The 25,997-nt window shown below is 38.6% G+C and overlaps 1 protein-coding gene across 17 annotated transcripts in view; it reads right to left on the reverse strand.

Annotated features, from left to right (window-relative positions):
* The window catches only part of NFIB (nuclear factor I B), a 340,661-nt gene that overhangs the window by 45,284 nt on the left and 269,380 nt on the right, over positions 1-25,997 (reverse strand). For 14 of the 17 annotated variants that reach the window (XM_077345073.1, XM_077345064.1, XM_077345062.1 and 11 more), the window contains exons 7-8: positions 9,241-9,369; positions 4,927-5,105 (exon numbers count right to left, since the gene is read on the reverse strand). In XM_077345073.1, the coding sequence (XP_077201188.1) occupies positions 4,927-5,105; positions 9,241-9,369 (308 nt within the window). Of the gene's footprint in view, positions 1-4,903; positions 5,106-9,240; positions 9,370-21,116; positions 21,808-25,997 lie in introns of those variants that run through there. The other 3 variants (XM_077345075.1, XM_077345074.1, XM_077345078.1) reach the window with 2 other exon arrangements.

Raw genomic sequence — 25,997 nt, forward strand, 5'->3', positions numbered from 1 at the left:
ACTAATTATCTGGGGAAGGTTATTTTAATAATTAAATAGCATATTTTTGTTAAAAAATCAGCACATTCATATTTGAATTCATTGACTATCAGGTGATATCACCCAGCCACTTGTGACTTGTAAATTCCTCTAAAACTGTGGTCTAGAAACAACATCCTTCAAACACAGTGAGCTGAAATCTCCAATATAATGTCCTTTGTAAATGAAATGGGCATGAGAGATCATTTCCTGTCATTAGCATTATACTACATAGTGAAAGTTAACTAGTTCTTATGCAAGGAGAACTGGTGTAGCACACTGCCAGCAAACCTCTGTTTCAAACTGTACATGAATAAGACGTTACTTGGCTTTTTCTAAGGCAATGTTATCTCAGATTATGCCTTCCCTGAGTTTGTAATATGGGAATATCACCAACATATTTTACAGTACACTTTAATTATTGTTGAACTGTCCCTATAGATTATTATTGAACTAATCATATAAATTTAAAATGTGCTGTATTATGCTTAAACAACACTTATCCTAAAGCAAAGATGCTTCTCTAGTCCCTAAATTCATTTGATTCAGTCTCATTTTTTGCTATAATACTTGAAACTATTTAGGCTTCCTGACTGCTCAGCCCCATATAATTAGGTGCATTTAACACTGCACTGAAAAAACCACATACTGTTTCCCTTGTGGAAATCCCTGCTAGCTCTATGTCTTTAAACTAATTTTGGTTAAAATATTCCACTGAATGCTGTGACTGCCTCACTATAATCGGTGCAGCAGTAAAGCAATTAGCTTCAAAATTGCTGTGGGGAATGTAGTACACCTCAACGGATTGTCTTAATCTAAATGAGCACAATACTATAAGAGGTTGGGGAAGGAACAGTTCCGTTTAGGTAAGGTGCTACTTGGGTATCAGTTCTTGTACTACTGAAATTTAAAAATATAAAAAATTATCATAATATTTGTTCCAAAATCAAGGTAATGAATATGCATTGAGGTGAAAAAATATAATTGAATATACTGTGACACCTCTACAGATACAGTTGCACGTTATGATAATCATATTTGTTTAAGTGCATGTTTTAAAGAAAATTGTGTTGGCTCAAACTATGCAATTTTATCAATCATTTCCCTTTTGTTGGTAAAACATTAATCTGAGGTAGCCTGTTTTTTTCTGGTACAAAAAAGGTATAGTTTCATTCTACAGCACACAGGATAAAATCTTGTTACCACTGTGTTTCCAGAGTTTGCACTCTGATACCAATATATTTCCAAGGCATCTATGTACATAAAATTGTGAATGTATACCCTGACAAAATGCTTGAAGGTTCTGAAGCCTCTAATTGGTAGAATCTCCTCCACTCAGGGACAATTGCTGTTTTTGCTCAAGATTCCACACCCCCACCCCTTCAGGCCTGTTGTGAAGGCAGCTTCTAATAGCCCCTGACTGAGACAAGAGATACATTTCCAAGAGCAACACTGGTGGTGTCTGTGGGCATGGTTATACTTTCCTTTTGAAAGGGGAAAGCTTTCCCCTTCTGTCTAACTGTTGGATGACAGGGAAGCCACAGAAAAGTCTCATCTCACTTAAAATACTACTGTGGCTGGCCTCGCTGCTGGAGGGAAGACACAGCCAACCCATGCGTGTCTCTTCTCCACTACTCTCCACGCAAGGTTGTTGTGCACATAAAACTGAATACAATTGCGAGGGTTATTTGGCCTCCTGTTTCATCTGCACAACAACCCTGTGCAGTAGGGCCTCATGTTTTTCATCTACACAACAACGTGTGTGGGAGGCTCAAATGTTTCTTTTGCACAACAGCCCTGTCTAGCCTCCAAAGCAGCCATTTCTGCCTGGATCTTTATAGTCTGAAGCAGTAATTCCAGGAGATCTCCAGGCCCCACCTGAAGGTTGGCTGCCTCTGGGTTGGAAATATTCTGTGAAAGTGGGGCCTCAAAAGGGTATAATGCCTCCATAGCCACCCAACCAGCCACATAGTGCCCCTGGCCTATTTCAGGTCAAGAAAACATTACAGAGAAGAGGTAAGGTTGCCAGATAGATGTAGGTTCATGTTCTGGAGTTCCACACTTCCTAGGTGTGCTTGAACCTGATTTGGATCAGGACTGTTGTGCACAGAGAGACCTCCTCTTAGGGTTGCCGGCTTCCAAGTGGGGCACAAAACCTACACCAAACCATGAGCTAGCATCCATTGTATTACAGTACACCACAGGCTTTACTACTAGTTCTGCAATAACATGTTTTGTATAAAACATCAGGGTTCATTATTCTCCTACTTCCAACCATGAAAATTCAGAGCGATGGGCAAAATTACCATTGCATCAAGGGATACCAACTAACCATGCATACCTATGCAGTTGTTCCAGTTTAAGCCCATAGTTTTACGTGAACTCAATCTGTAGCATCCTTGAATAAGATTTCAGTATTAGGCGGCTATCCTTTTCACATTTACTAAGGAGTCAGTACCATTGAATTTACAAGTAAATATATTTAAATCAAGTTACATGTTTCACTAAGGTTTGCATAAGCAAGTATAATATTTCCCCCCTGTCCATCCATTAATATGTTCTACTATTTTCAAACAGGCAAAGCAAGGCAAATGGGACTTATTTGCTTTCCTACTATTTTGTGCTTATTCAACAGGTCGATGAACATGATTCCTATCTGCATTTTGATCAGTGAAAACTAATGCCTTAAATCCCTCATAAAGGACAAAGGTAGAATGTCCATCTTACATGTACTAGGATACAGTGTAAGGAACTGCCTTGTTTTTGGAATTTTTGGAAGCAGATGACCTGGAGCACAGAAGAGGAAAATTACTAAAAAAATAACACTGTGCCCCCCCCCCCCCCGCCCATACACACACAAAGTTCAACAAACTAGTGGGTAATTGCTAAGGCAGGGACTAAAGGAGAGACATAACATGAGCAGCAGAGTTCTGGATGGTAAATGAAGTTGTTGTTAGGTACGAAGTCGTGTCCGACCCATCACGACCCCATGAACAATGATCCTCCAGGCCTTCCTGTCCCCTACCATTCCCTGGAGTCCATTTAAATGAAGTAGAGTTATTAAAAAATCACAACATGGAATGTATTGGGGCCATGGGTTTTATTGTGCATTATGAGCCATGTTATAAGCACCATCAAAGAGGGTCCAGGGCGCTAGAACAGAGCACTTCTAATGGCAAGCTTGGTTGAGGCCAGCGCACCCAGGAAGATCTGACACCCCTTGAAACCATCTCTGGTGGCTTGTGTCATCCCCCTATATCTACCCCGGAGATGGGGGGGCGCTCTTTTAATTGGTTTCGTCGCAACCATCATGGGGTTTAATTTATGTGATGAAACATAAAATTTTAGGGGTAGTTTTATTGGGGTTTTAATCTATTATATTCTGTAACCCGCCACAAGCCTTCAGGGAGTGGCAGGAAAAAAATCTAACAAATAAAATAAATAAATAAATAAATAAATATAAGGGAACAATAGCATATTTCAAAAAATACTGTGAATTTGCTGCAGGAAAAAGCAGAAACACAGCAGATATTTCTGCCATCTCATGTTCTGACTTATCAATGCAATTGATAGGTATATTGTTTGGCTGTTGGACACAAATACTGGGACTTTAACATTCGTGTAGGAAGCATGCTATTGTTGAAAAGAGCCACAGACATCCAAATTTGCTCATCTCTGAAGCAAGTTATTAGCAAATCATTCCTTTAATTGGAGACTCTTTATAGCAGTACTCCTGCTAATTATATATGGTTCCCAGTATTAAAGAGGATGAACTGTAGTTAACAGAACAATAAAAGGGTGGAAATTCATTATCAATTCACAACTTTTCTTGAAAATTTGAACAAAAATCTATATAACAATTTATTATAAAATACGTTAAAGTAACTGCCTACAAAAGCAGAATGAAAAGAATATTCATCAATAAAGGGAAATGAAATTAAATATAATTCACTATGCTTTATATTTAGTCTCAAGATGATTTATGAATGATAATCCATTTAGAGTTACTTTAAAATACTACAGAGGGATCATAGGAGCAGTGCTAAAAAGAATCTGAGGCTTCATTACTAAGTTTAATTTTACTTTAGACAAACATTGGAAATATTTCACACTTTGGTTGGATCACTTCTGGGACTAATATGCTGCCATTAAAAATTGCACACAAGTTTTTCACAAATCACTTCTCTGATAAAAGTTGTATTTTTGATAACTGTGGAAATACATCTGAACTGCCAGACAACTGTCTGAAACTGTTGTTGGAAAAACCCAAGAACTAGTTTTCCGCATCTGCAACTTTCTTTAACATTATGTAAAGGTTTACCAAATATATGCAAAATATGCAATTCAAGATAACTGTATTTAAGTAGCTTGCCTATTAATAGCTTTGCATGTTCTTTTTTGGCAGTGCATTAACACATTTCTTGCTTCTCCCTCATTCCTTTTTATCATCACTACAGAAAACGTTTTTAATGGCTTTTTAAATAAGTTTAATCAGAAAGAAATAGTTATTGTCAAGAAAGTGGCATGTATAATCAGTTGCCAGTATCAGCTACAGAAGGCAGAGATACCTATCCTATCTAGATGACAGTAGGAAAATCCTGGTTGTGCTAATTGTATGAATTTCTCTGTCCATGACCAGATTTCCTTCTCTAAGAGCTTTGTTTGTGCAAAAGTCCACATAATCATGCTCCCATCTCTTTGCCACCCCAAAATGATAATTCTACAACAGATAGAATATGAGTGCTTGTGAGTAACCCAGGTTTATTTGACCATAAGTAACTGAAAAAGATGTTGAAATTTTAAAATTAGAAGACCTAGATTAAAGAAATTAAAAAAAACAGCTCCAAACGTTTTCAAGAAACATGTTCCTCCTAGGATTACTCACGGATTTTTGGAGTGTTACAGTACCTGGCTGGTCTGTGGACTGGACGGGTCATAAGAATAATTCTTCAGAGTATCCTGAGGATTCAGGTGAGGAGGATATCTGATTGTTGGATGAGAGAAGTAGCTAGATGGGGCAGGAGGGAGAATAGCTTGTGGTGGAAATGGCAATGGTGAAGGTGAAGGTGGAGGTCTAGTTGAGATGACTAGAGGAGACAAGACAAGCAGAAGTTACTTAGGATCTTTCATTACAGCAAAGGTCTTCAGATACAACAAGAAAAACCAAATGAGCTATGAATTGGAATAGATACATTTCTCTGCCTTCTACTCAGGTATAATCTACAACTTTGTTAACCATCAAACTTTCATTAACACAAGTAAAAAACTATTACATAAATAGGAGTTACACGTTTTATGCTATTATACTTGATTTAAACATTTCTTTAAATTCAGACACCTTTACCCAAGGGAGACATATTTCTTTTATCAAGTCTAGCACAAAATCCAGGCAAAGCAAACAAACTGACAAATTGTTTAGAAACTCAGAGCAGTCTTTTAAGAGGGATAACAAAGTCAGAGTCCTAAGAGTCAGCAAATGATTTTACAATGCATTGTGCTATACCCTGGGTAACTGGCTGAGAGGGGTAGGGAATAATTACTAAGCAATAACACCATGAATAATTAGCTGTCCATTGTAAAAATGCTAATGAACATTCAACTTCAGGGCCTGGGAAAATATCTCACCGAATGGCAATATCTCTAGTGAACAAAAGGGTATCATATCCTATACATATTTTTTCTTTGCATTCTGTTTCTTCTTCACACACTTGTCTATAAAGAGATTATATGTAATTTCAGAAAACACAGTAGCATCTATAGTAATGAAAGGAATGTACAGAATGTCCTGTTTCAGCAAAGCTGTTACACCAGGTGTGGAAATTATATTATCACAGTGCATAATAATCACATTCCATTTATATGGGGCAAGTTTTTTGTTTTATTAAAATGAAAAGACTGAATAATCAAGAAGTGGGGGGAGGACAGTGGTTTCTGCAGAAGAAAGTAACAAGCTATGTAATGCTGTGTGGTATTTATCAACTCTTAACAATTTAAAATGAGTTCAAAATAAAGGGTGAAATCCAGCACAACTGCAAATATGCAGCAGGATACTGATCTTTTCCCTCTTTCTCTCTGACATAAACATCTTTTTAACTTGATGGAACTTAAAAAACAAACAAACAGGGGATAAAGGCCTCTATTGTAGCCACTTGAGAGTGGGAAAATGTGGCCTGAGCCACGCTTTGGTTGCTCTTTGCCTTTCCTAACATCTTTACTTGTGGCTGTAGTAGTGTTCTCCAAAGGCAGAGCTGATACTGCAAAGATGAAGGCCAAACAAAGCTTACTATCACTGCTACCACCTGCCTTTTCAGTCTTTTATGTGTGACACAACTCACTGATTTGAAATTTTATTTCTGTTTCTGGTAATCAAAGTGGCTGGTTAGTATAGTTGAAAACAAAACTCATTTGCAAAAATAAAGATCCTTCCCTTACTCATTGACTTCAGGAATTATCATCACCTTAGAGGTTTGAATTTCAGATCTTGAAATAGATTTTTTGAATCTCTAGTAATGGCTTTCCTTCTTCATGGAGATGTCACAGAGGAACAACCAAACCTGGAAACATTTTCTCCTGTATGCTGTCCTAAAGATACTGAAACCTGTCATAACATTAACATGGCCAAGTTCCCCGTCTCCTAGTATTCCCATTTCCCTAGCCCCTTCTTCCCTGCTAATATCAACTCACAGTCTCCAAGGGTTTCTGCCAACTCAATTTTCACCTTGGCTATCTTTATGTCCCTGATTTTCAAACCCTTTGTCATGTATTTAGCATTTATTAAGTACTTCTTGTGTGTTTAAATCACTTTGCACACATTAGCTTCTAGCATAAGGAGGACAGTAGTATTATCACCATCATTCAGGATCTGATATGATACACAAAATACCCAACACTCACCTTAAAACGGAGTGGGGGGGGGGATTGTCTCCTGAATGCACATGAAGGCAGGAGAAGCTTCATCATTCCCTCCCCTTCACCTGGCATACTTTTGCTAGCAGAAAAGGACTTAATGACAAACAGTCCTTCCCCACAGCACATGGGGAGGAAGAGGGAATTATGACACTTGACTTGCTCCTGTGAACATTTGAGAGCTGGTTTGGACACACCCTTCCAAGACAATTTGTGTTTAAAGTCTAATCAGACCCTCGGACAGATTATTTGAGTTTTCCATCAAGTAATTCATGGCAGAGGCAAGGTTTTCTTTCCCCCTTGGCAGTTAATTTTGTCACTGGATTACAAGGATGGCTACTCTACTCTTATTTCTAATAATATCTACAAACACGCATATCTGTTTCAGATATTCTTTTTTCCTAATGCCATGCTAAATGGCCCAATTTCTTTGCTATAGTTCTGCTTTAGTTTTTTTGTGTGTTTTAGACATTTAGATTAGAACAGGACAAAAGAAGTTAACGATTATGGCCACTATGTCTTTCTAGGATATCACTGCGGAAAGAAAACTGGAAAAAAAGGGACTAGGATGCTTAGCCAATAGATAATGAGAGAAAATCCAGTTTTGATATTTTTATAATTTTCCAAATAAGTATTGCACTTAAAGTGCATCTAGCATCTTAACTTGCTATACTGATAGAATGTAGTCTATGGCAGCGGTCCGCAGCCTTTTTCCTGTTGTGGACTGCTGCCAAGAAGTGGGGGGAGAGGACGACCCAGGGTCCGCGCAAACGCGCATGCCCAGAGGCTCTGCGTATGCGTGAAACTGCCGCACGTGCGTGTTTGCGCCCCCGTCAGGTGCAAACATGTATGTGCGGACCTGCCGTGCATGCGTGTTTGTGCTGCCAGCATGCCGGCGGCCACACTTCCCTCTCCCAGCCTTCTGCAGCAAGAAACTTGCCGGGCTATAAGCTAATCGGCTGCTTCGGCAGCCGATTTGCTCGCAGCCTGGCGACCTTCTCACTGTGGGGGGGCAGGGAGAGGGGGCCGCAGCCCGCTGCCGAGGCTCTCGCGGCCTGGCACCGGGCCGCGGACCAGTGGTTGGGGACCGCTGATCTATGGCACCCAAATGGAAGAATCCTTAGAGACAAGTTTAATATGATGAAACTTGTCAATACATGAATTCATAATCAAAAATGTAACTTACATTGAAATCAATGTAACTTACATTGAAAACTCAATACATTTTAGTCACGTCATTCATGGGAACATCTGAGGATGCCACACAAAGTTTGTGCTTTTTTGCGAGTCCAAGCCAATATGGAGTTAACATAGAATAGACTATACAAATGAGTAGCCATGTTGGTCTGAAGTAGCACAATAAAATCAGAGTCCAGTAGCACCTTTAAGACCAACAAAGATTTATTCAAGGCATGAGCTTTCGAGTGCAAGCACTCTTCCTCAGACTATGAACTGACCATCATGACAGTGGGAATATATAAGCAAAAGTTAATCGTGTTACATTAGTAAACTGTGTCACAGCATCCAAATACAGCCATATGACAATTCTTTGCTAAACCAGCCAATCAGACCCCCTTGAATTCAGTTGTAGTTCACAACTACATATGAGAAATTAAACAATGCCAGTGATCAACATCTTCTACCCCATCATTTACTGCTGGCCCCATCTGTCTCCATACGTGTGAAACATTCCTTCAAGTACAAGCTGAGCTGGCACTTATCTTGTCCTGGGACCAGAGAATTGAATTCAAAATTACATTATATATTATTAACAGTCACATAATCCCAATTAAAATAAATTGTGAGGAATGTGGATACACAAAGTTAAACAAGATTAGCATGCATAGTGAGATGAAAAACCTTTATCTTTGTTGAGTCCAGGGTATGTCATAGTATTGAGTGTTCATACTGTATGGCTATTTGGATGCTGTGACACAGTTTACTAATGTAACATGATTAACTTTTGCTTATATATTCTCACTGTCATGATGGTCAGTTCATAGTCTGAGGAAGCTCACACCTTGAATAAATCTTTGTTGGTCTTAAAGGTGCTATTGGACTCTGATTTTATATTGTAGACTAAATAGACTTCTGACTCCTCCCCAAACTATTCCCGGGGGGGAGCCCCTTCTCCCAAGAACAGCATTTCCAGGAACATTTTAGGCTGCAGCATGTGGGTACAGATAGGGAAATCACATTCCACAGATGGCAATTGTTCTGCTCACATAATTTTAAGTGTGATCCAAACCAATGGCTTAAACTAATGTTTCCACACTATTCTAGTGGGAAAAGACTAACTATTTCGTGCATCCTCACCACTGTGTGCAACTCCCGGGATTCCTGGATGGTGATGCTGGAAAGTGGCCAATCTCGGTGAAGAATCCTGGGGAGATGTAGTGCTAAACAAAGGCTTTTCAGGCTTCTTCATTGTAGGAGAAGACATATCTGGAATGGCAATACAACATAATAGTTTGTTAGCCCACAAATTATACTTTATGCATCGCAGTACAAAAATACTGCTGGCATACCATTAGTAGCCCCTTATATTATAACAGTAATTATTTCTAAAATGGGCACACATTACATTTACATGAAGAGCAAAAGTAATCCCTGGTCCTACTGTATTTTGACACTGCCTATGACAGAGATTACCCCAGTTCCCTATGAACTGTAAAAAGTGAGAGGAAGCTTACTAGGAAGCTATATTAACAGAGCTATCCTACCGCTGCATTGTCATTTTAAAAAATGGCAAAGGATATCACAATTCCTCAAACCACTTCCAAGCAAGTTCAGGCCTCCTCCCCAAGATTGCCAGGGCTTGATCTGGTACCAGAATCCCATTTCACACACTTGTAATGGAGTGAGAGGATACTGGAAAGGCATCACAGCAGCTGCTGTAAAATACAGCTCGCAATTCTACTGGTTTGGTGAATTGAGGAAGAAGTACTGTTGGGGAAGCAGATTTAAAAAATGAGAGCGTAATGGGCATCCAATTTTATTTGGGGGTGGGAGGGAGGACACTGATCCAAGGTTGAGAAATACTCTTAAAAGCCTTCAAAGTTTTTGCTTTTTTGCTCTCTGACTCCTGCATAACAGTAAATTTAAAATGTCAGCAGTTAGAGTGGCTGCTTGCACAGTAGGAGAACAATTGGAGGGAGATGTATGGACACTCCAAAATACCCAGTTTGACAGCGTGGGTGGAGCAAAGCATCCATGTGGAAACAGCTGTTATTGGGCTTGGCATTGACTACTCAGAATCAAATCCCTTTGCTATTGCAACCCTTTGATAATTCACTGTCCCTCAGCCTAACTTACCTCTTATGGTTGTTGTGAGAACATAATTAGGATAATTCAAACAATGTATCATGTATAAAAGGTAAAGGTATCCCCTGTGCAAGCACCGAGTCATGTCTGACCCTTGGGGTGACGCCCTCTAGCGTTTTCATGGCAGACTCAATACGGGGTGGTTTGCCAGTGCCTTCCCCAGTCATTACCGTTTACCCCCCAGCAAGCTGGGTACTCATTTTACCGACCTCGGAAGGATGGAAGGCTGAGTCAACCTTGAGCCGGCTGCTGGGATCGAACTCCCAACCTCATGGGCAAAGCTTTCAGGCAGCTGCCTTACCACTCTGCGCCACAAGAGGCTCTTGTATCATGTATACATACGCACATAAATATAATGTATGCTACAATGAAATACTTGAAGAAAGAAGAGCATCAAAATGTGACAAAATATAATTGCCTGAACTATATTACAGAAGTCTTTATTCAAACAACGGAACTTGCTTCTGCATCAGTGGCAAATGCACCAGCTTCTTTATTATGACCTTTTGATTTATTAGACCAAATCACCCTTTTCATTCAAGCACAAGAGAGGTAAGCCATTATAAAAAGGCACTTAGCACAATTGAACAAATATTTGCTTTTGGCAATGTAGCTCTTCCCCAGTTACATTACATTTTTTGTTTTTTTGTCATAGTAAAAATATTCTTACAATATTATCTGAAGAAAAACCCAACAAGTACTAAAAGTGGTTACGGCTCTTTAACACGACACAAAGCACATCAGACTGTCATTCCCAGGGGCTGAAAGACTGTAACCTTCAAGTAGGCTGCTTTATACCATACTTTTTGGCCCCAAAATGCTTAAGAAGGTTTGCCCCTTACATCCTTAGCAGAAATGCACTGAGTGCTCTCTGAACACATGGTACAGCATGGTAGCTATCAGTGTGCTGACAGGTGGCTGCTGATTGGAGAGAAGCTGTGTTATGTGCTCCAGCATTCAGTCGTTCCTGTTTATTCAGAAGGTAAAGGGAAGACTGTATTGGTGTGCACTTTCCCTGCAGGGAAGTTATTCAAGAAGGATGCAAAACCATGGTGATTTTCCTTAATGAGATATTGTAAGGAAATAAGAGTTTCAAGGATTAATTCATTCAAATTAAATTGATTTGGAATATCTGAGAGATGTTTCATTCATTCATTCATTCAATTTTTAGCCCACCTCTTTCAAAACGACTCGAGGCGGGTTATATCAAGAAAGCCATTAACCCTCTCCCCACAATAAAGCCTCAAAAACCCCAGGAAGTTAAGACAGCTAAAATCTCCCTCTGTTCACAGCCTGTCCCCAGTGGAGGTTGCTTGATGGTATAGCCTAGCCTTTTAGTGTAAATGAGTTGATGTAAAGGATTCGATGCTTGGAACTCAGCCCAGACTTGTACTTAGTTTGTGACTTGACTTGAGGGAAGTCACTTATCTTTCAGTCTATCGGTCCACCTTCTATAAAATGTGTTGAAGCAGTAAAAGTGGGGACAAAAAGAATGGACTAGGTTTTGGAGGCCCAGATGCTAACCCTGCCTCAAATTTAGATTAATATTTAGAATACTATAGAATATATATTTTATAATATTAAATTTACATTAAAATTTAGAATAATTAATCTTGGCCATGTCACTTGCCTCTATCCAATGCAGCATTCTGCATCCATAATTGTGGCATAAGCAGGAAAACATTATGCTGATGTTTCTCCAGAGATGTACTCCCTTGGAATGTGGAAATTGTATGTCTCCCTATCACAGCCCTTAGGGAGTGCCTCTATGAGCATGGCTGGAGTTAAGTAGCTTTAGGGGGCAGGGCAGAGAAAAGGTCTAGGTGGGAGTTGACTAAAACCTGATGCATTTTGAGGCATTAGTCACTGCTATGACTACTTAAGGTCCTGCTTTTTCTCTGTTTCTAAGGAACATCATTCTCAGTCATAGGACTAACATTAATGTCTCTATAAGATATATGAAAGGAAACAGCTTCTTCATCACATATCATATGTATAATATTGCAAAAATGAGACCATACACAATACTAAATTATGTTCCTAATCTTGCATCTAAATTTACTTGAGAAGTGGAAAATATTACACAAATTTGAGATTATCTGAGAAGGCAACTTTTGAAAAACTATATTCAACAAAAGAACTGAATGGTTGCAATGGTTACTTTTATTACGCTAAATTGGGGGGTTTACATGCCTGCTTTATTGATTATAAAAAAGCTTTTGATTGTGCGGATCACAAAAAATTGTGGAAAGCCCGGCAAATTTTGGATTGCTAATGCATTAGGCACTCTATGCAAACTAAGAAGCCATTGTATGTGCACTATTTAGTGATATTGACTGGTTCAAAATAAAAGAGTCTGAGAAGGTTGTATTCTTTCTCCCTTCCTGTTTAACTTGTAGAGATCATTATGAGAGAGGTTGAATTCAAAGAATCAAACACTAGACTTAAGATTGGAGGAAGGAATATAAATAATCTTTGTTTATGCTGATGACACTTCCCTCCTATCAGAAACTTAGAAGGCCCTATAACAGCTGGTTATAACAGTGAAGAAAGCAAGAAGTTTGGCCTTTTCTTATACATTAAAAAGACAAAAATAATGACCACTGCAAAAAACAGATATGTCACAATGGTAATTGATGGTAAAGAGATCAAATACATTGAAGAATTCATTTTTCTTGGATCACAAATTGAGCAGAGGGTGGTTGCAGTATGGAAATTAAATGTTGACTTGCTCTGGGTCGCTCAGCAATGGTAAGCCTGAATCAAGCGCAGAAAAGCAACCCTGATTACCTAATGTAGATTAGTTAGATCTATCATATTTCCAATACCATTTATGGCTGGTAAAGTTGGATGATGAAGAAATGGGACAGGAGGAGAACTGATTTGTTTGAACTCTGGTGCTGGAAAAGGCTTCTGTGGATTCCATGAACCGCAAAAGTAAAAAAAAAAATGAAATACTAGAGTGCATAAAGCCTGACATATCACTGGAAGGCAAAATCACAAATCTATGGCTCACATACTTTGGTCACATCATGTACTCCAACTCCATGGAGAAAACAATTATACTAAGATTGGTGAGTGGTAAAAAGAAACCAGGCTGACAAAAAACACAGTGGTTAGATACAAACAAAACGTACACTGGCCAGAGCATTATTCCACTAAAAGAAGTGGTGCAAGACTGAAAAAACATGGCGACAGTTGAGCCATTGCATCACCAAAAGTCAGACACGACTGCATGGCTAACATCATCACATGCCTGCAAATTTCAGAGTGCAACACAAATTTAATTTACAGACAATCTGGGGGGGGAGGGTATTTTAGCTGCTTGAAATAATGTTTTATGAAATGGCATATAATCAGAGTTTAACCCTACCTTTCCAATACCTCAGGTTTCTTTCCAATACAAAATGGCTATAAGGGGTGGATGTCACATAGCTACCAGTGGTATACCTTCAAATACCACTTATAGCAAATACCACATATATCCAAAACAATATTTTAACCACTATACGTGGGGAATGCTGTATGCAAACTGTGTTATTGCTCTAATTCCCCCCACCCCCAATTTGTATAGCAGAATACACGTCACTCCTTGCAGGAGATATGTATTTTAACAAAGAATTAAAAATAATCAACAGAATGGAATAAATAATGTACTTTTACAGAAACATATGCAGAACTTTAAGCAGCAAGCACAGAGAAGTTGAAACACTTGCTATAGTTTCCTGCATTCTTTGTGCTGTGAAGTTATTCAAATGGCTTCTTCAGTGTCCCTAATATGCACTGACATCACAGTGGAATGCTTATGTTCTCCTCTCAATGGAATAATAGAGGCAGTGTACAACTCAGGCAAAACAAAAACTGTTTGTATAGAGAACAGAGAGGATATTCGCGGTTTCTCCTTGACTACGAGTTTAGGCACAGTAAGATGCATTAGGGTGTGGCACTAACTATAGCAAGTTATCTGATTTTATTTAGAACAACTTGGGTGTGACATTAAGGACTCTATGTTTTCTTATATATCAAAACATCTGCTAACCTCCAGCAGAAACAAATGTTATTATACTACCAACATATTTTTCATTTCTTCAAAATGGCTAAAGTTTATTTCAAATACTGAATCAGTCTAATTAAATGAGCAACTGCAAACAACGTGTTACAAATGTTGACAGGTAAATGTATTAAAAATTCTGAAAACAGCACTGCAGGGACCAGGAGGTGATGGCAGGGATACACTTTACAGGTGTCCAGAGGCACAGCTCTGCCTGCAAATCTATTTTCATGATGGAGTCTACACACTGGACCTTTTTTAAAACTTCTGCATGGATAGGGGAAAGCCCTTTAGCATCATAATAACATGCAACTTCACTTCCATTGTGATGTACATTGACAAGAATTCAAAAAGCTTGCACCCCAAATACCTCACCTACAGCTGGGAATAACACCTACAGTTGGGAACTCAGATCCTTCAGCAGCCTTGCAACTTCACCCCACTATCCTTCGAGGTCTCTTGTCCTCCAAGAACAGCACTGAGGACATTTTTGTCTCCCCTCCCTTCCAAGGACAGGAATCTTTGTTGTCAGCAGAAATTTTAAGCCAGATGTTAGCCTATTTATGTTACTTCAGAAATAAAACAGAATTTCAATAGAATGAGTCATGAGATTATATGTGCCAGATGAGATTCTGGAATCACATGTTTAGGTTTTGTTTTTGTGTGAGGCTTACCTAGCTGTATTTTTTTAAATAAAAATTTGAATCTTTCTAGTGTCCAAATATCTGGCTGACTCCAACACTATTAGAAGTAAGTATCATAGCAGTGCAGTGCAGAGTACAATATCTAGGCCCATTTTTGAAAAGACCTAACGCAACATGGCTAGATTAAAAACTTGTATAATGCTACAAAATAAAACAATATGCATGTCTGGACTGCATCGTGTTATAAATTTTAAAGGACTAGCACATCAAGGTATAAAGGCTTATACAAATTATTTTTTAAAAATGTTAGATCATCTCCCAACAAGGTAATTCAGTTCCACAAAGGAAGGGGGGGGCAATGTTGCTGTGAAGCATAGCGTATGTAACCTGTTCAACGGCAGCTTGCACAAATGGTGCTCCAGATGTATATCTGTTCAAGTCAGCCCAAGGCAACTATTTTGATCAATTCTAATGTGATAAAATGCTGCAGGGAAAGAGTGCAGAAATGTGTTTACGTCAGACTTTAATTAAACTGTTGTTTGCTTCCAAAGAACCTTGGGAAACACTAATGAGACATGAGTTTCAGCAATTTCCTCATCAAAAGCAAAGACCCTCTGCCTCTGTACGAAGCAGCCTGCCATCCAAGTAGCTCCCTCGATAAATGTCACATGGTATACCAATCAGTGAGCCACCTGTTAATAGAACTTTACTGGAGTCAACTCGTGAGCCAGGCAGAGTTCAGGCGTCCACCTGCCGACTTTGGACACCTGCTCAGCTTTCACAGACAGCAGTGCAACATGTTCAATTTTCTATGATGCTAAAAGAGAGGAAGTCGCAAAGCAACAGAAGCACAGATACAGAAAAAACAGCTTTGCAGTATTTCTACTGTAGCTTCAATTTCAACCCTGTCTTTATTTAGTCACCCCTTCATAGTTCTTATAGTAAATTCCTTCTTTGGATTTAATGTAAAGAATCATGACCAGGAGAAAAAAGAAACCTGCTGGTGTTGGCCCACATATGCTCATACGAGGGTCATATACAGAAAAATATGACCAACAAGATGGAACGCCTACAAGTGTAACACAGAGGCCAAAGCTTTCCCACAGTTGGGGTACTCCAGTTATTGGTATTCAAATATATACCACTTCCAAATATGGAGGTTCCAGTGAACCTTATGGCTAATTGCCACTGATAGTCCTTCCATAAATGTTTCTAGTCTACGCTATCTATGCTACGCTATCTATTCACTGTACAACAGTGAATTCCATAAAATAATTGTCACATGAAGAAGAATTTCCTTTCATTTTCAACATACTGCTCATCAATACCACATTTGTTGGGTTACTTCAGGGAAGGAGAAATTTTTCTGTCCACTTTCTCTGCACCGTATATTATTGTTATATATCTCTGCCATTTTCCTTTCATCTAAGCCCTTTAAAGAATTCTTTTTGTTTGGTGTAGTGGTTAGGAGTGCGGACTTCTAATCTGGTGAGCTGGGTTCAATTTTGCACTCTCCCACACGCAACCAGCTGGGTGACCTTGGGCTCACCACGGCATTGATAAAACTGTTCTGACCGAGCAGTGATATCAGGGCTCTCTCAGCCTCACCCACCTCACAGGGTGTCTGTTGTGGGGAGAGGAAAGGGTATAAGACACTTTGCGCCTCTTTCAGGTCGAGAAAAGAGGCATACAAGAACCAACTCGTCTTCTTCTAATGTCTCCTCAATGAGAAAACACTCCAGTCCATTGACCATTTCAATTGTCCTTTCTACACCTTTCCAAGTTCTACAATGTACCACCTGATATATATAGAACTATATAAAATAAACATACAGCAACAACATTCAACAGCATTCAATATATTCAACAGCATTAGGCTACTGGCTATTGTTTAAATTATTTTCAACCTGTTTCCTAACTATCTCTGCCGTACAATTTGTCTTTTTTTTCACAGCTGCCCCATATTGGGTTGGATCCAGAGCATAATTTCTGTTTTCCTCAGAGGTCATGCCCAAATAGAAACCCAAGGGAAGAGAGCTGCTTGCATTAGGTAAAACCCACTGTATCCCTAGTTGAATTTTTGCTTGTGCAACCAATGTCTAGTCACTATAGGGAAGAAAGCACGAGGTGCTTGCTCAAGATCTTGCACAAACCAACCTGCTCCAAGTTCATTTATGACACTGAGCCATTACTGTTACTGAGGTAATTACCACTACTCCAAGATTTCAGTTTAGAGTCTACTACAGTATATGTTCAATTAGGATTTCTCCCACATACATCAATCTATATTTAATTACACTGAACTTCATCTGACACTTTGATGGTCACTCAAATCAGACTTTAACAGATCAGTTCCACTGCAGTATTTATGCCTCATCTTCTGCAAAAGGTTGTATAAACTTTTGAGCAAGTATAAAAGTATCTTGAATTCATTCTTGTTTTCCTGTGTGATAGAACTTTAAGGTAAAAAACAGCCCTCCAGGGAACAGAAGATATTCTCCTTATGCAGCACGACACCTCTGGATCCCATCCAAAATGTTTCAGGAAATACCAGCCAGGCTAAAATCCTTTCATATCTGCCCTGTTCTAAAGTCTCAGGAAGGTAACTATTTAAAAAAACAAACAAACATGTAACTAAGTTTTCTCAATAATAATTAGAACAAAATATCCAAAACAAAATTTACAAAATCTGTGATGCAGCAACAAACCATATCTCTATGACTCCGTAACTGATATATAGAAGGTGAAGTAAGATGTCATACTTCATCCAAAACAGGGTGCAAGAAAGGAAAGGTTAAGAGGAACATCTTTGCCAAGCATTTGCTTTTTCCTTCCTGTTAGACAAGGCCAGAGGCATGAGCCTTTGGTGAAAGCCGAAGAACATTCTAGCCCAGTCTGTGTCTTTGGATGTTCCAAGCACTGAATCGAGGTCTAGATCAAAACATATTCTGCCCGTTTCTGTTTATTGGCAGGTTGATTTATATTGTATTTTTGTTGTTGGTCTTGTGACCTACTTTATATCTCTCTGGAGGGAAAAGCACAGTAAAGCTATTTAAATGAATGAATGGTGTGCTTTTACACATACCCTAACTTTTTTCAGGTAAATCTTTCCCCCTATTAAAATAAAAATAAAATCTTGTATTCATGTGTACCATCATTGAGGAAACAAAGCAAAATGTTTCCTTCCTCAAAAAACTAGGGGTTCTCCACTTAGGAGACATAATGTATCCTGTGTCCTCAGAGTTACACAGAAATCAGCTGCAGTTCCAAGGAGACTATACAATGTATATGCCATCACTTTCTCATACATAACACAATTAGGGGTTTCCCTACAATGTTATGTTTATTGGAAGAACAGAATGCGAAGGATTTTATATTTACTCAGAATGCTGCACAATGCCCATTGAGATAAATCTTTGTATGTTGCCTCAGCTTTTAACTCTACCTTATAACCGCACAAACAACATAAGTACTCTTATAACATCTGATTAAAAAATTCTACTTAATAGTAACATTGAAATATTAGATTTGCAAAGACATTATTGCTTATATCATCTAGTCATTTCTTCTCCTGATTTCACAGCAGAGAGATTAAACTTAGGGGAGAGAAACTGTGGCAGACATAAGGAAATTTAATTTTAAAAGCCAAACACATTGCACATGATATTGGATAATATGTTGCTCATCCATTATGAACTAGTGAATCACTGAGATAGATACATAATGCCTCTATGGCTGAAAATTGCTGAGTGTTGCATTTTCTTAATGAGTATTAAGAATCTCTACAAAAAACCCTTTGGTTCCCTACATAAAATCAATAAAGCAACATTAATACTTTAACCTCGGTGATACAAGTTAGAAAGACTGTCAAAAAAACCTTACTTAAAATGGACACAGATTTAAGAACTAACTTTAGAGACTTTTAAGAACCACATTGAGACATAGGTCAAAATGCAACATAGGCACACTTAATCCCAATGAAATCAGCTACACTGAAGAAAAACTCTCCTATTTGTAGATATAAAGAAAATATGGCAATAAAGGTTTGTTATACCAGTCAATGAATTCAGGTCACTTATTATTGTTTACAATAGCTAGATTATTACTGGGGAAGACAAACAACAGAGGCAACAAAATCATCAGTTAAAGCTTGATGCAAGCTTGTTTCTGTAAGTGCAATCCAAAATACATTTTATACCCCCAAATATTATCACTGTTAGCTAAATCAGATTATGTCAATATTTTTAAGCATCAAAAGTGATATCCCTTGGGGAATAACAATAGGTAATTATCTGATTGCCCTGAGCTACCCCCATCCTTTTCATGCATAACCATCCATGATTATTGAGTACTTAGTCCATGTTTGTGAAGAAGCAAGTGTTATGTTCAGAAAACAGAAAAGACAGAGAACGGATACCAGACAATTAACACTCAAAGATATGTGAGCAACTAAACTGAACATCGAATAAACTGAACATATTCTGGCTTAAATGATGCCTAAATTGCTGATGGCAGCTCTCCTGGCCACTTCTCTATGTGCAAGGTGTATTTTGATGGAAAGGTGGTTAGAACTAGTGGTTAGCATTTTTTAAAATCGAAACCAAAGACATTTTATTACTTATTTATCACATCGTTATGCCTGCAAGGAGGTCAAGGATAGTGGTGGTGATGGGAAATTGTTGTATGGTTTTACTAGCTGGTCTGAATGTTGGTTCATTTTATAAAGTGAAGGAAGCTAATTTCTAACTCTTCCACCACTTTTGAATTTTGAAGTCACTGCCAGGACTCCCATCTGTCACGATCATAATAAAAGCCCATTCTATGTTAACTAAATGGGGGAAATACATGCCCAACGAAACCAGGTATCTCACTGTACATGTAACGTGCAAATCACATTTTGCATGTTACATCAGAAAATGTTGCCGGTCACTTGTGTTTACTATTTACCTGTTTCCAGGAAATACATGAATCTACTCTGAAAGAGAATTGACTCCATTCTTCAAAAATATGCTTCAGAGTTGTGGGAACCCTGCTACTAAATAGTATTTGAAAAAAATGAAATAAAGAAGTGATAAATATTCCAGGATATTTTGTGCAAGAAGTAAGCTTGTGCATTTATTGCTCTTTTAAAAGAAGTGTTTTATCTTTCCTTTTAATCCCCCCCAGATTTGTTTTGGTTTTCTCACCTGAAGAAACCAAGTTAACTGCTTATCTGTTAACAAAACTAGGCCTTAATGTTATAAATATTAGAAACAGTAGTCCATGCCAATTAGACTAGTTAGTAAAATATTTTTCTAAACACTTTCCTACTTGAATATTCCTGCACTCAAACCTAATACCGTTAGTAGTGGCCATAGTTAAATATACTGCAATACTATGCAGAGCAACTCCATTCTAACCACACTGAAATCAATGTGCTTAGACTAGAACAACTCTGCATAGGAATGCACTGTTAAGTTTCTTTTTAAAAAAGCATTCCTAGTTTGTGATTCTTAAAGAAATACATTGCCTGTGGAAGGAATCTTAATGTTCTGAAATAAATAAGAATTGTCCTAGTAATTACAATAGAAGAAACTCTGGAATTTTCCAGCTTAAGTACAAGATTACCACTGAAATGACACTAGTGTAGTACCAGTCTCTGAGAAGGACACAGCAAAGAGTATTATTGTTATTGTTATTATTACTATTCTTATTATTATTTGATTTATTCCCCGCCACTGCTGGAACCGGCTCGTGGCGGGTTACAGATGTCCAATAAAATCCCATTAAAACCCCCATTAAAAGGACACAAAAACCCAAGAAATAAAATCACATTAGAACAGAGAACCTGGCAGAATACTACCCCCTATCCATCCCTACTTCTAGAGGGGGGAGGAAAGAGGGTCAAGATGACTCGAGTTATTGCTTAACACTGGAGGGGTGGGCATCAATCTTCCTCACCATCCCCAGCCTCAACCATAAACCTGGCAGAAGAGGTCTGTTTTGCAGGCCCAGCAGAATGTTGAAAGTTCCTGCAGGGCCTGCAGCTCACCCGGGAGCTCATTCCAAAGAAGTCTTATATCTGCATATAGTGAAGAATAATTCTTATATTAAGATGGGAAAAGCACAAGTAAATGTGTTTGGGTAAGTGTTCATTTTTAAATGTAATAAAAAACACAATAAAGACTGAGGTATAGGAATGTATACATTTATTTATATTTTGTGTGTGTATATATAGATATAGATATATATGATGTGAAATATTAAATATTTACAATACAACAGATTGCTAGCTGAAGTTGTGTATATAAAGAAGTGCTTCATGCTTTTGAAAGAAGTAAACATATAATAACACAATTAATGCATATTAAATAAGATCTTTCTTACAGAATAAATGCATTTGTCAGATGGAGACAGTTCTAAGTGATATTGCTTATCCTTCAGTAGGTACTTTGGGACTCTTTGAATTTTGTCCTGTGTAAGCAAGCAAGTGGCCTAGCTGGCCAGTTATGGTCCTCAACTCCTGTACAGCACTACCTACCTCCTCTTTTAATTCTCTTAACTCAGAAATTAAGATATCCATTTTAGAAAAACCATGAGAAGAAGGCCTAATAAGGAAAGATCCATCTGGAGACGGACCTGTAATTAAAGGAATTCCAGGAAAAGTAAGTCCAGAAGTTGGTGAGATAGCAAAAGATGGCAAAGGTCCAGATGAGGGAAATCCAGCAGAAGATACTCGTTCCTCATCGCAAGGTGGAGCAGGTGGCAGAGGAAGAACAGGTGAAGGGGATCCAAGAGCTTCAGTTTTAATGATAAGCTGTGGTTCTAGTTGTTGGTTGGTGATGAATGCAGGAGAACCGTAGGAAAATGAACATGATGAAGTAACTGTAAAATGAAAATTCATTTATTTGTACACATCTCTATCTACAGTAAATGTTCTAAAACATATGATGCTACTAACAATACTAGCCAGTAAAAGCACAAAACTATTCTTTTCTATTCTTCAGCAGGCACTTTGTTCTAGTCTAATTTTTAGTAACCAATTTACGTCTCGGCAAACTGTAAGAGAGTAAAGTGTGCCATTCACCAGAAAGTAATAAAAATAGGTACAGGAGCTTTCTTTAAACCATGCCAGCTTTTTTTTTTATAGGTCCCCTGCATTGTAGTAAGTGAAGCCTGTTACATGTAATTGAAGCCATGAAAAGACTAGACAGATTGTTCTACAAACCTGAGAAAAGCCCCAAATTTGCAGAAAAATCTAATATCTTTAAAAAGAAAAAAGAACACTGCAAGGGGGTTAACTCGTCCCACTCCCAATGAAAATAGTGCCTGAACTTTTAAAAAAGAAAATTTATGGTGGTCATTGTGGAGGTTGCCAATCAACCACAACACTATTGCCAGTCTTAAAACCTAGGTTACTGCCATTAACAGGCAAGGGAAGTCCTATGAAGGGCTATTTTGGCCTCACAGATTACACCTGCTCCCCTCCCACCTGCCTTGAAGGAAGTACTTATTACAGTCAGCCTAAGCAGTAAACACTGGGCAATTTGCTACCATTCTACTTCTTTAACTCTCCCAATTACAGTTAGTGGCTGCAATATGATGTCAAACAACATGCCTGGGTCCAGCAGCAGCCTTCTCACAAGTTGAATGTCTTTCCTAGGTCCAGTGGTGGTAATCAGAAATCTCACTGAGTGACTTGCTACAGTACAGCTTTTGCAACTTGGCTTGGCTTTTGTTAGGCAGATACTTTGAGTCATTCTCTCTCAGCCTAATCTACCTCACAGGTTGGTTGTGTTGATAAAATGGAGGGAAAAAAAATCATGGAATGCTTTCAATTGTGTGTGCGTGTGTGTATGTGCCGGGGGGGGGGGATGCAGGAAGGTGGGATATAAACCAAGTAAATTAGTCAAGCTGAAAAGAAGTTGGTTGCTGAGTAGGAAAAGGAGAAGGAAGCAGGGAAAGGATATGGGGACTGCCTAGGGTTACCAAGTCTGGCTTGGCAAATTCCTGTGGATTTGGGAGCAGTGCCTGGAGGGGGCAGAGTTGGCAGAGAGATGAAGCTCAGTTGGGTCATAATTCCATAGAGCCTGGCCTTTGAAAGTGCAATTTCTTCCAGAGGAACTGATCTCAGAGATCACCTATAATTCCAAGAGACCCCCATGCCTCAGAGGTTGGAGGGTGGTAACTAGGGCTAAGGAGAAAGGAAAGAGAGAATGGATCCAGGGGAAATGAAGTGTCCTTGCAGTGTCTCTGCTTGTTTTACATAACTTCCCTTCCTAAGTGAGGACTTCTTCCATTCTTTTAAATACAGCTACATAGAAACCTTACAGCTACTGAAATGCCATGATTATCATTTTGTTATTATATGCTGGATAAAGAGGCCTTACTTATGACTGCACTATATATTACACTATACTTAATTATTTACTTCCTTTGTACCCCCATATATCTCCCCAATGGAGACTATAAGCGGCTTTCATTGTTCTCTTTTCCTCCCATTTATCCTCACAATAACAGCTACGTGAGGTAGGTTAGGCTGTGAGTGTATTCCTGGCCCAAGGTCACATAGTGAGCTTCCATGGCACAACTGGGAATTAGAACTTGGTCTTCCACTATGCCACACAAACAAAATATTTCTCCATCTTTCATTTTCATCACTACCCCACATTTCAAGTGTTATTTTCAACATAGATCAGGATACAAACAGCTCCCTTAAGGGGCAAGCAAGCACTATGTTCCAGAACCTCATTGGTTTTCTGATCATAGTCATCTGCAAGAGAGAGTGTGTCAAAGCTGATAATTCAGCAGAAAAGTAACACTGAGCAGTCAAAGAACTGTGCAGGTATGGACTCTCTTCACACCAATGACAATTTGTTCAGACTGAGAAGGTCCACCTAAAATCCTGCTGGCTATCTGCTGTGGGTTCAACAAAAGCCGTAGTATCTTTAACTGCACAAATGATGTCTACGTACAGCAGGCAGCAGGTTCATATAAGTTCTGGCATCCCAACGTGAGATTTCAGTAGCTTATGTGATCCTGGCTGAATGTGTATACTTGGGTAAACAATAAACCACTTTCCCTTCCAGTATACAACTGGCATAAATCAGAAAAAGGAATTTTATGGCAGAAACTTTCATGGATCTCTGGTCTGTTACTGAAAAATTCTTGTACTTTTTATTCACCTGTCTTCTTTTTATGGATTTCCATAGACTCTTCCTGCTATATGAACAGCAAACTCTCCACTAATATTAGAGAATCTCATATATCTAATTCCCTGATTTCCCCCCCACCCCCAAACATGACAATTAGTTATTATCAAAGTTGTTTGAACTACTACAAATTAGTTAATTTGTTAAAAGGGTTCTTCTGGGATTTGAATGCATATGCTAAAGCAATAAACAGGCTCACTGTTTTCTGCTTATTTACACAGGTGTGCCTGGAAGACGAGTATTATGGTTTGGGACAGCTATTGATATGTTCATGATTAAAGCTAATATCTTTCTTCTTTTAAAAAGAGTGAAATTTAAATTCCATGAATATACTTTTTAAAAAATATCCATATAATGCCCTTTTTTCTCAAATTACAACAAATTGTCATCAATTTTTTAAAAAGTATTACTTACCAATCATTGTGGTTCTGCATATTCATACTTGTGGAGCAAAGATCACAGGTGCTGCTGAGCTTCAGGAACATTCTAGAAAAGCTGTGCCTGTCAGATGGCACAGTGCCTCATGGCACTGGATGTTGGAAAGTGAGGTTACAAAAGACCTCATCTTCTGCTACTAGCCCCAGAATCTTATGGTCAATAGAGTTTCTTCTTTCTCCTTTGTGATGGTACCAAGTCCTCTCGCATGGAGACCCTTCGCAAGTGTAGCTTCTTTCTACCCTTATGTCTGAGGTTAGAGGAAAGCAGGACCAAAGCCTCCACAAATTCCAGTAATTGAATCTGAGAAGAGCTTGAAACTGAAAGATGCATAACTATTAAGGAAATCCCTTGGAGCCATGATGATCCCTGGGAACAAACAACATCAGGTCCCTTGGTACTTACCAACTCAGAACATCAAAGCCACAATCCTTGGTACTGAGGTTGCCACAAAATCAGAACCCAAATATGTCTGACAATGGCAACAAATGCATCTGCCTCTGAATATCTGTAGTCCCCCAAACCCCCTATTCTAATAATGCAATGGATCAAGTTTTTGTCTGAAAGACAAACCATGCTGTCTAGCACCAAAGATCTTTTTTCTTTAAAAGTTGGAATTACATGTATTTGTGCATTGAAGATGCACACTCAAAATCAGCCTGGCAGTCTAATTACCAATGATGTGAGTGCTTATAAGTGAAGCACATTAACAGAAGATACACACATTTAGGTCTAGAAAGGCAAAGTGGCATGAGAAATGTTATCTGGACTAGACGAAGATAGAGAATGGGAAAGAATTCAGTAACTATGCAGTGTACAGCAATGCAAAAATTACCAACCTATTACCACCCAAAATAATCTATGTAATAACATAAACATTACTGTAAAGTGGTACTGATTATCAATCAGAATGGCTCTGTAAAAAGGCAAAATGAAAGAATCAGAACAAAAAAAAACTTGTTTCTACACCTGTAACTACCCAATAAACTAAGGAAAAACAAAAGGTAGTATGTCCCTGCATATCCCCCAACCTCTTAAATGACCTGTACAACTAAGCTCAAGAATATATCCAGACACATTTTTTCTTCTTAAGTGAAGGTCACCAAAGCTTTAAGCACCACAGAACTCTGCACTCCACAACCAGAACTATGCAGAGACCACCTTGAGAAAGAACTTAAAATCTTCCTTCTCTCAACAAACATTCAGTTTTCAGAATGGGTGACTTTCATTAAATCAATCACAAAAGATAGCACATAGTAAGATTAGAAAGTGAGCGTTGGATTTGTCTGCTTCCTCTATTTTCTTCTCACTATGTGTTTATTTATCTGAACATATGTTCCTCAAGGTGGCATATTATTCAAATTATTCAACCCTCAATGTGGGATTGCCTCTAACTTTGGATACTGAAACCTAGTTCTTTAGTGGTTT

The sequence above is a fragment of the Paroedura picta genome, chromosome 7 (assembly GCF_049243985.1).
Source record: "Paroedura picta isolate Pp20150507F chromosome 7, Ppicta_v3.0, whole genome shotgun sequence".
NCBI lineage: Eukaryota > Metazoa > Chordata > Lepidosauria > Squamata > Gekkonidae > Paroedura > Paroedura picta.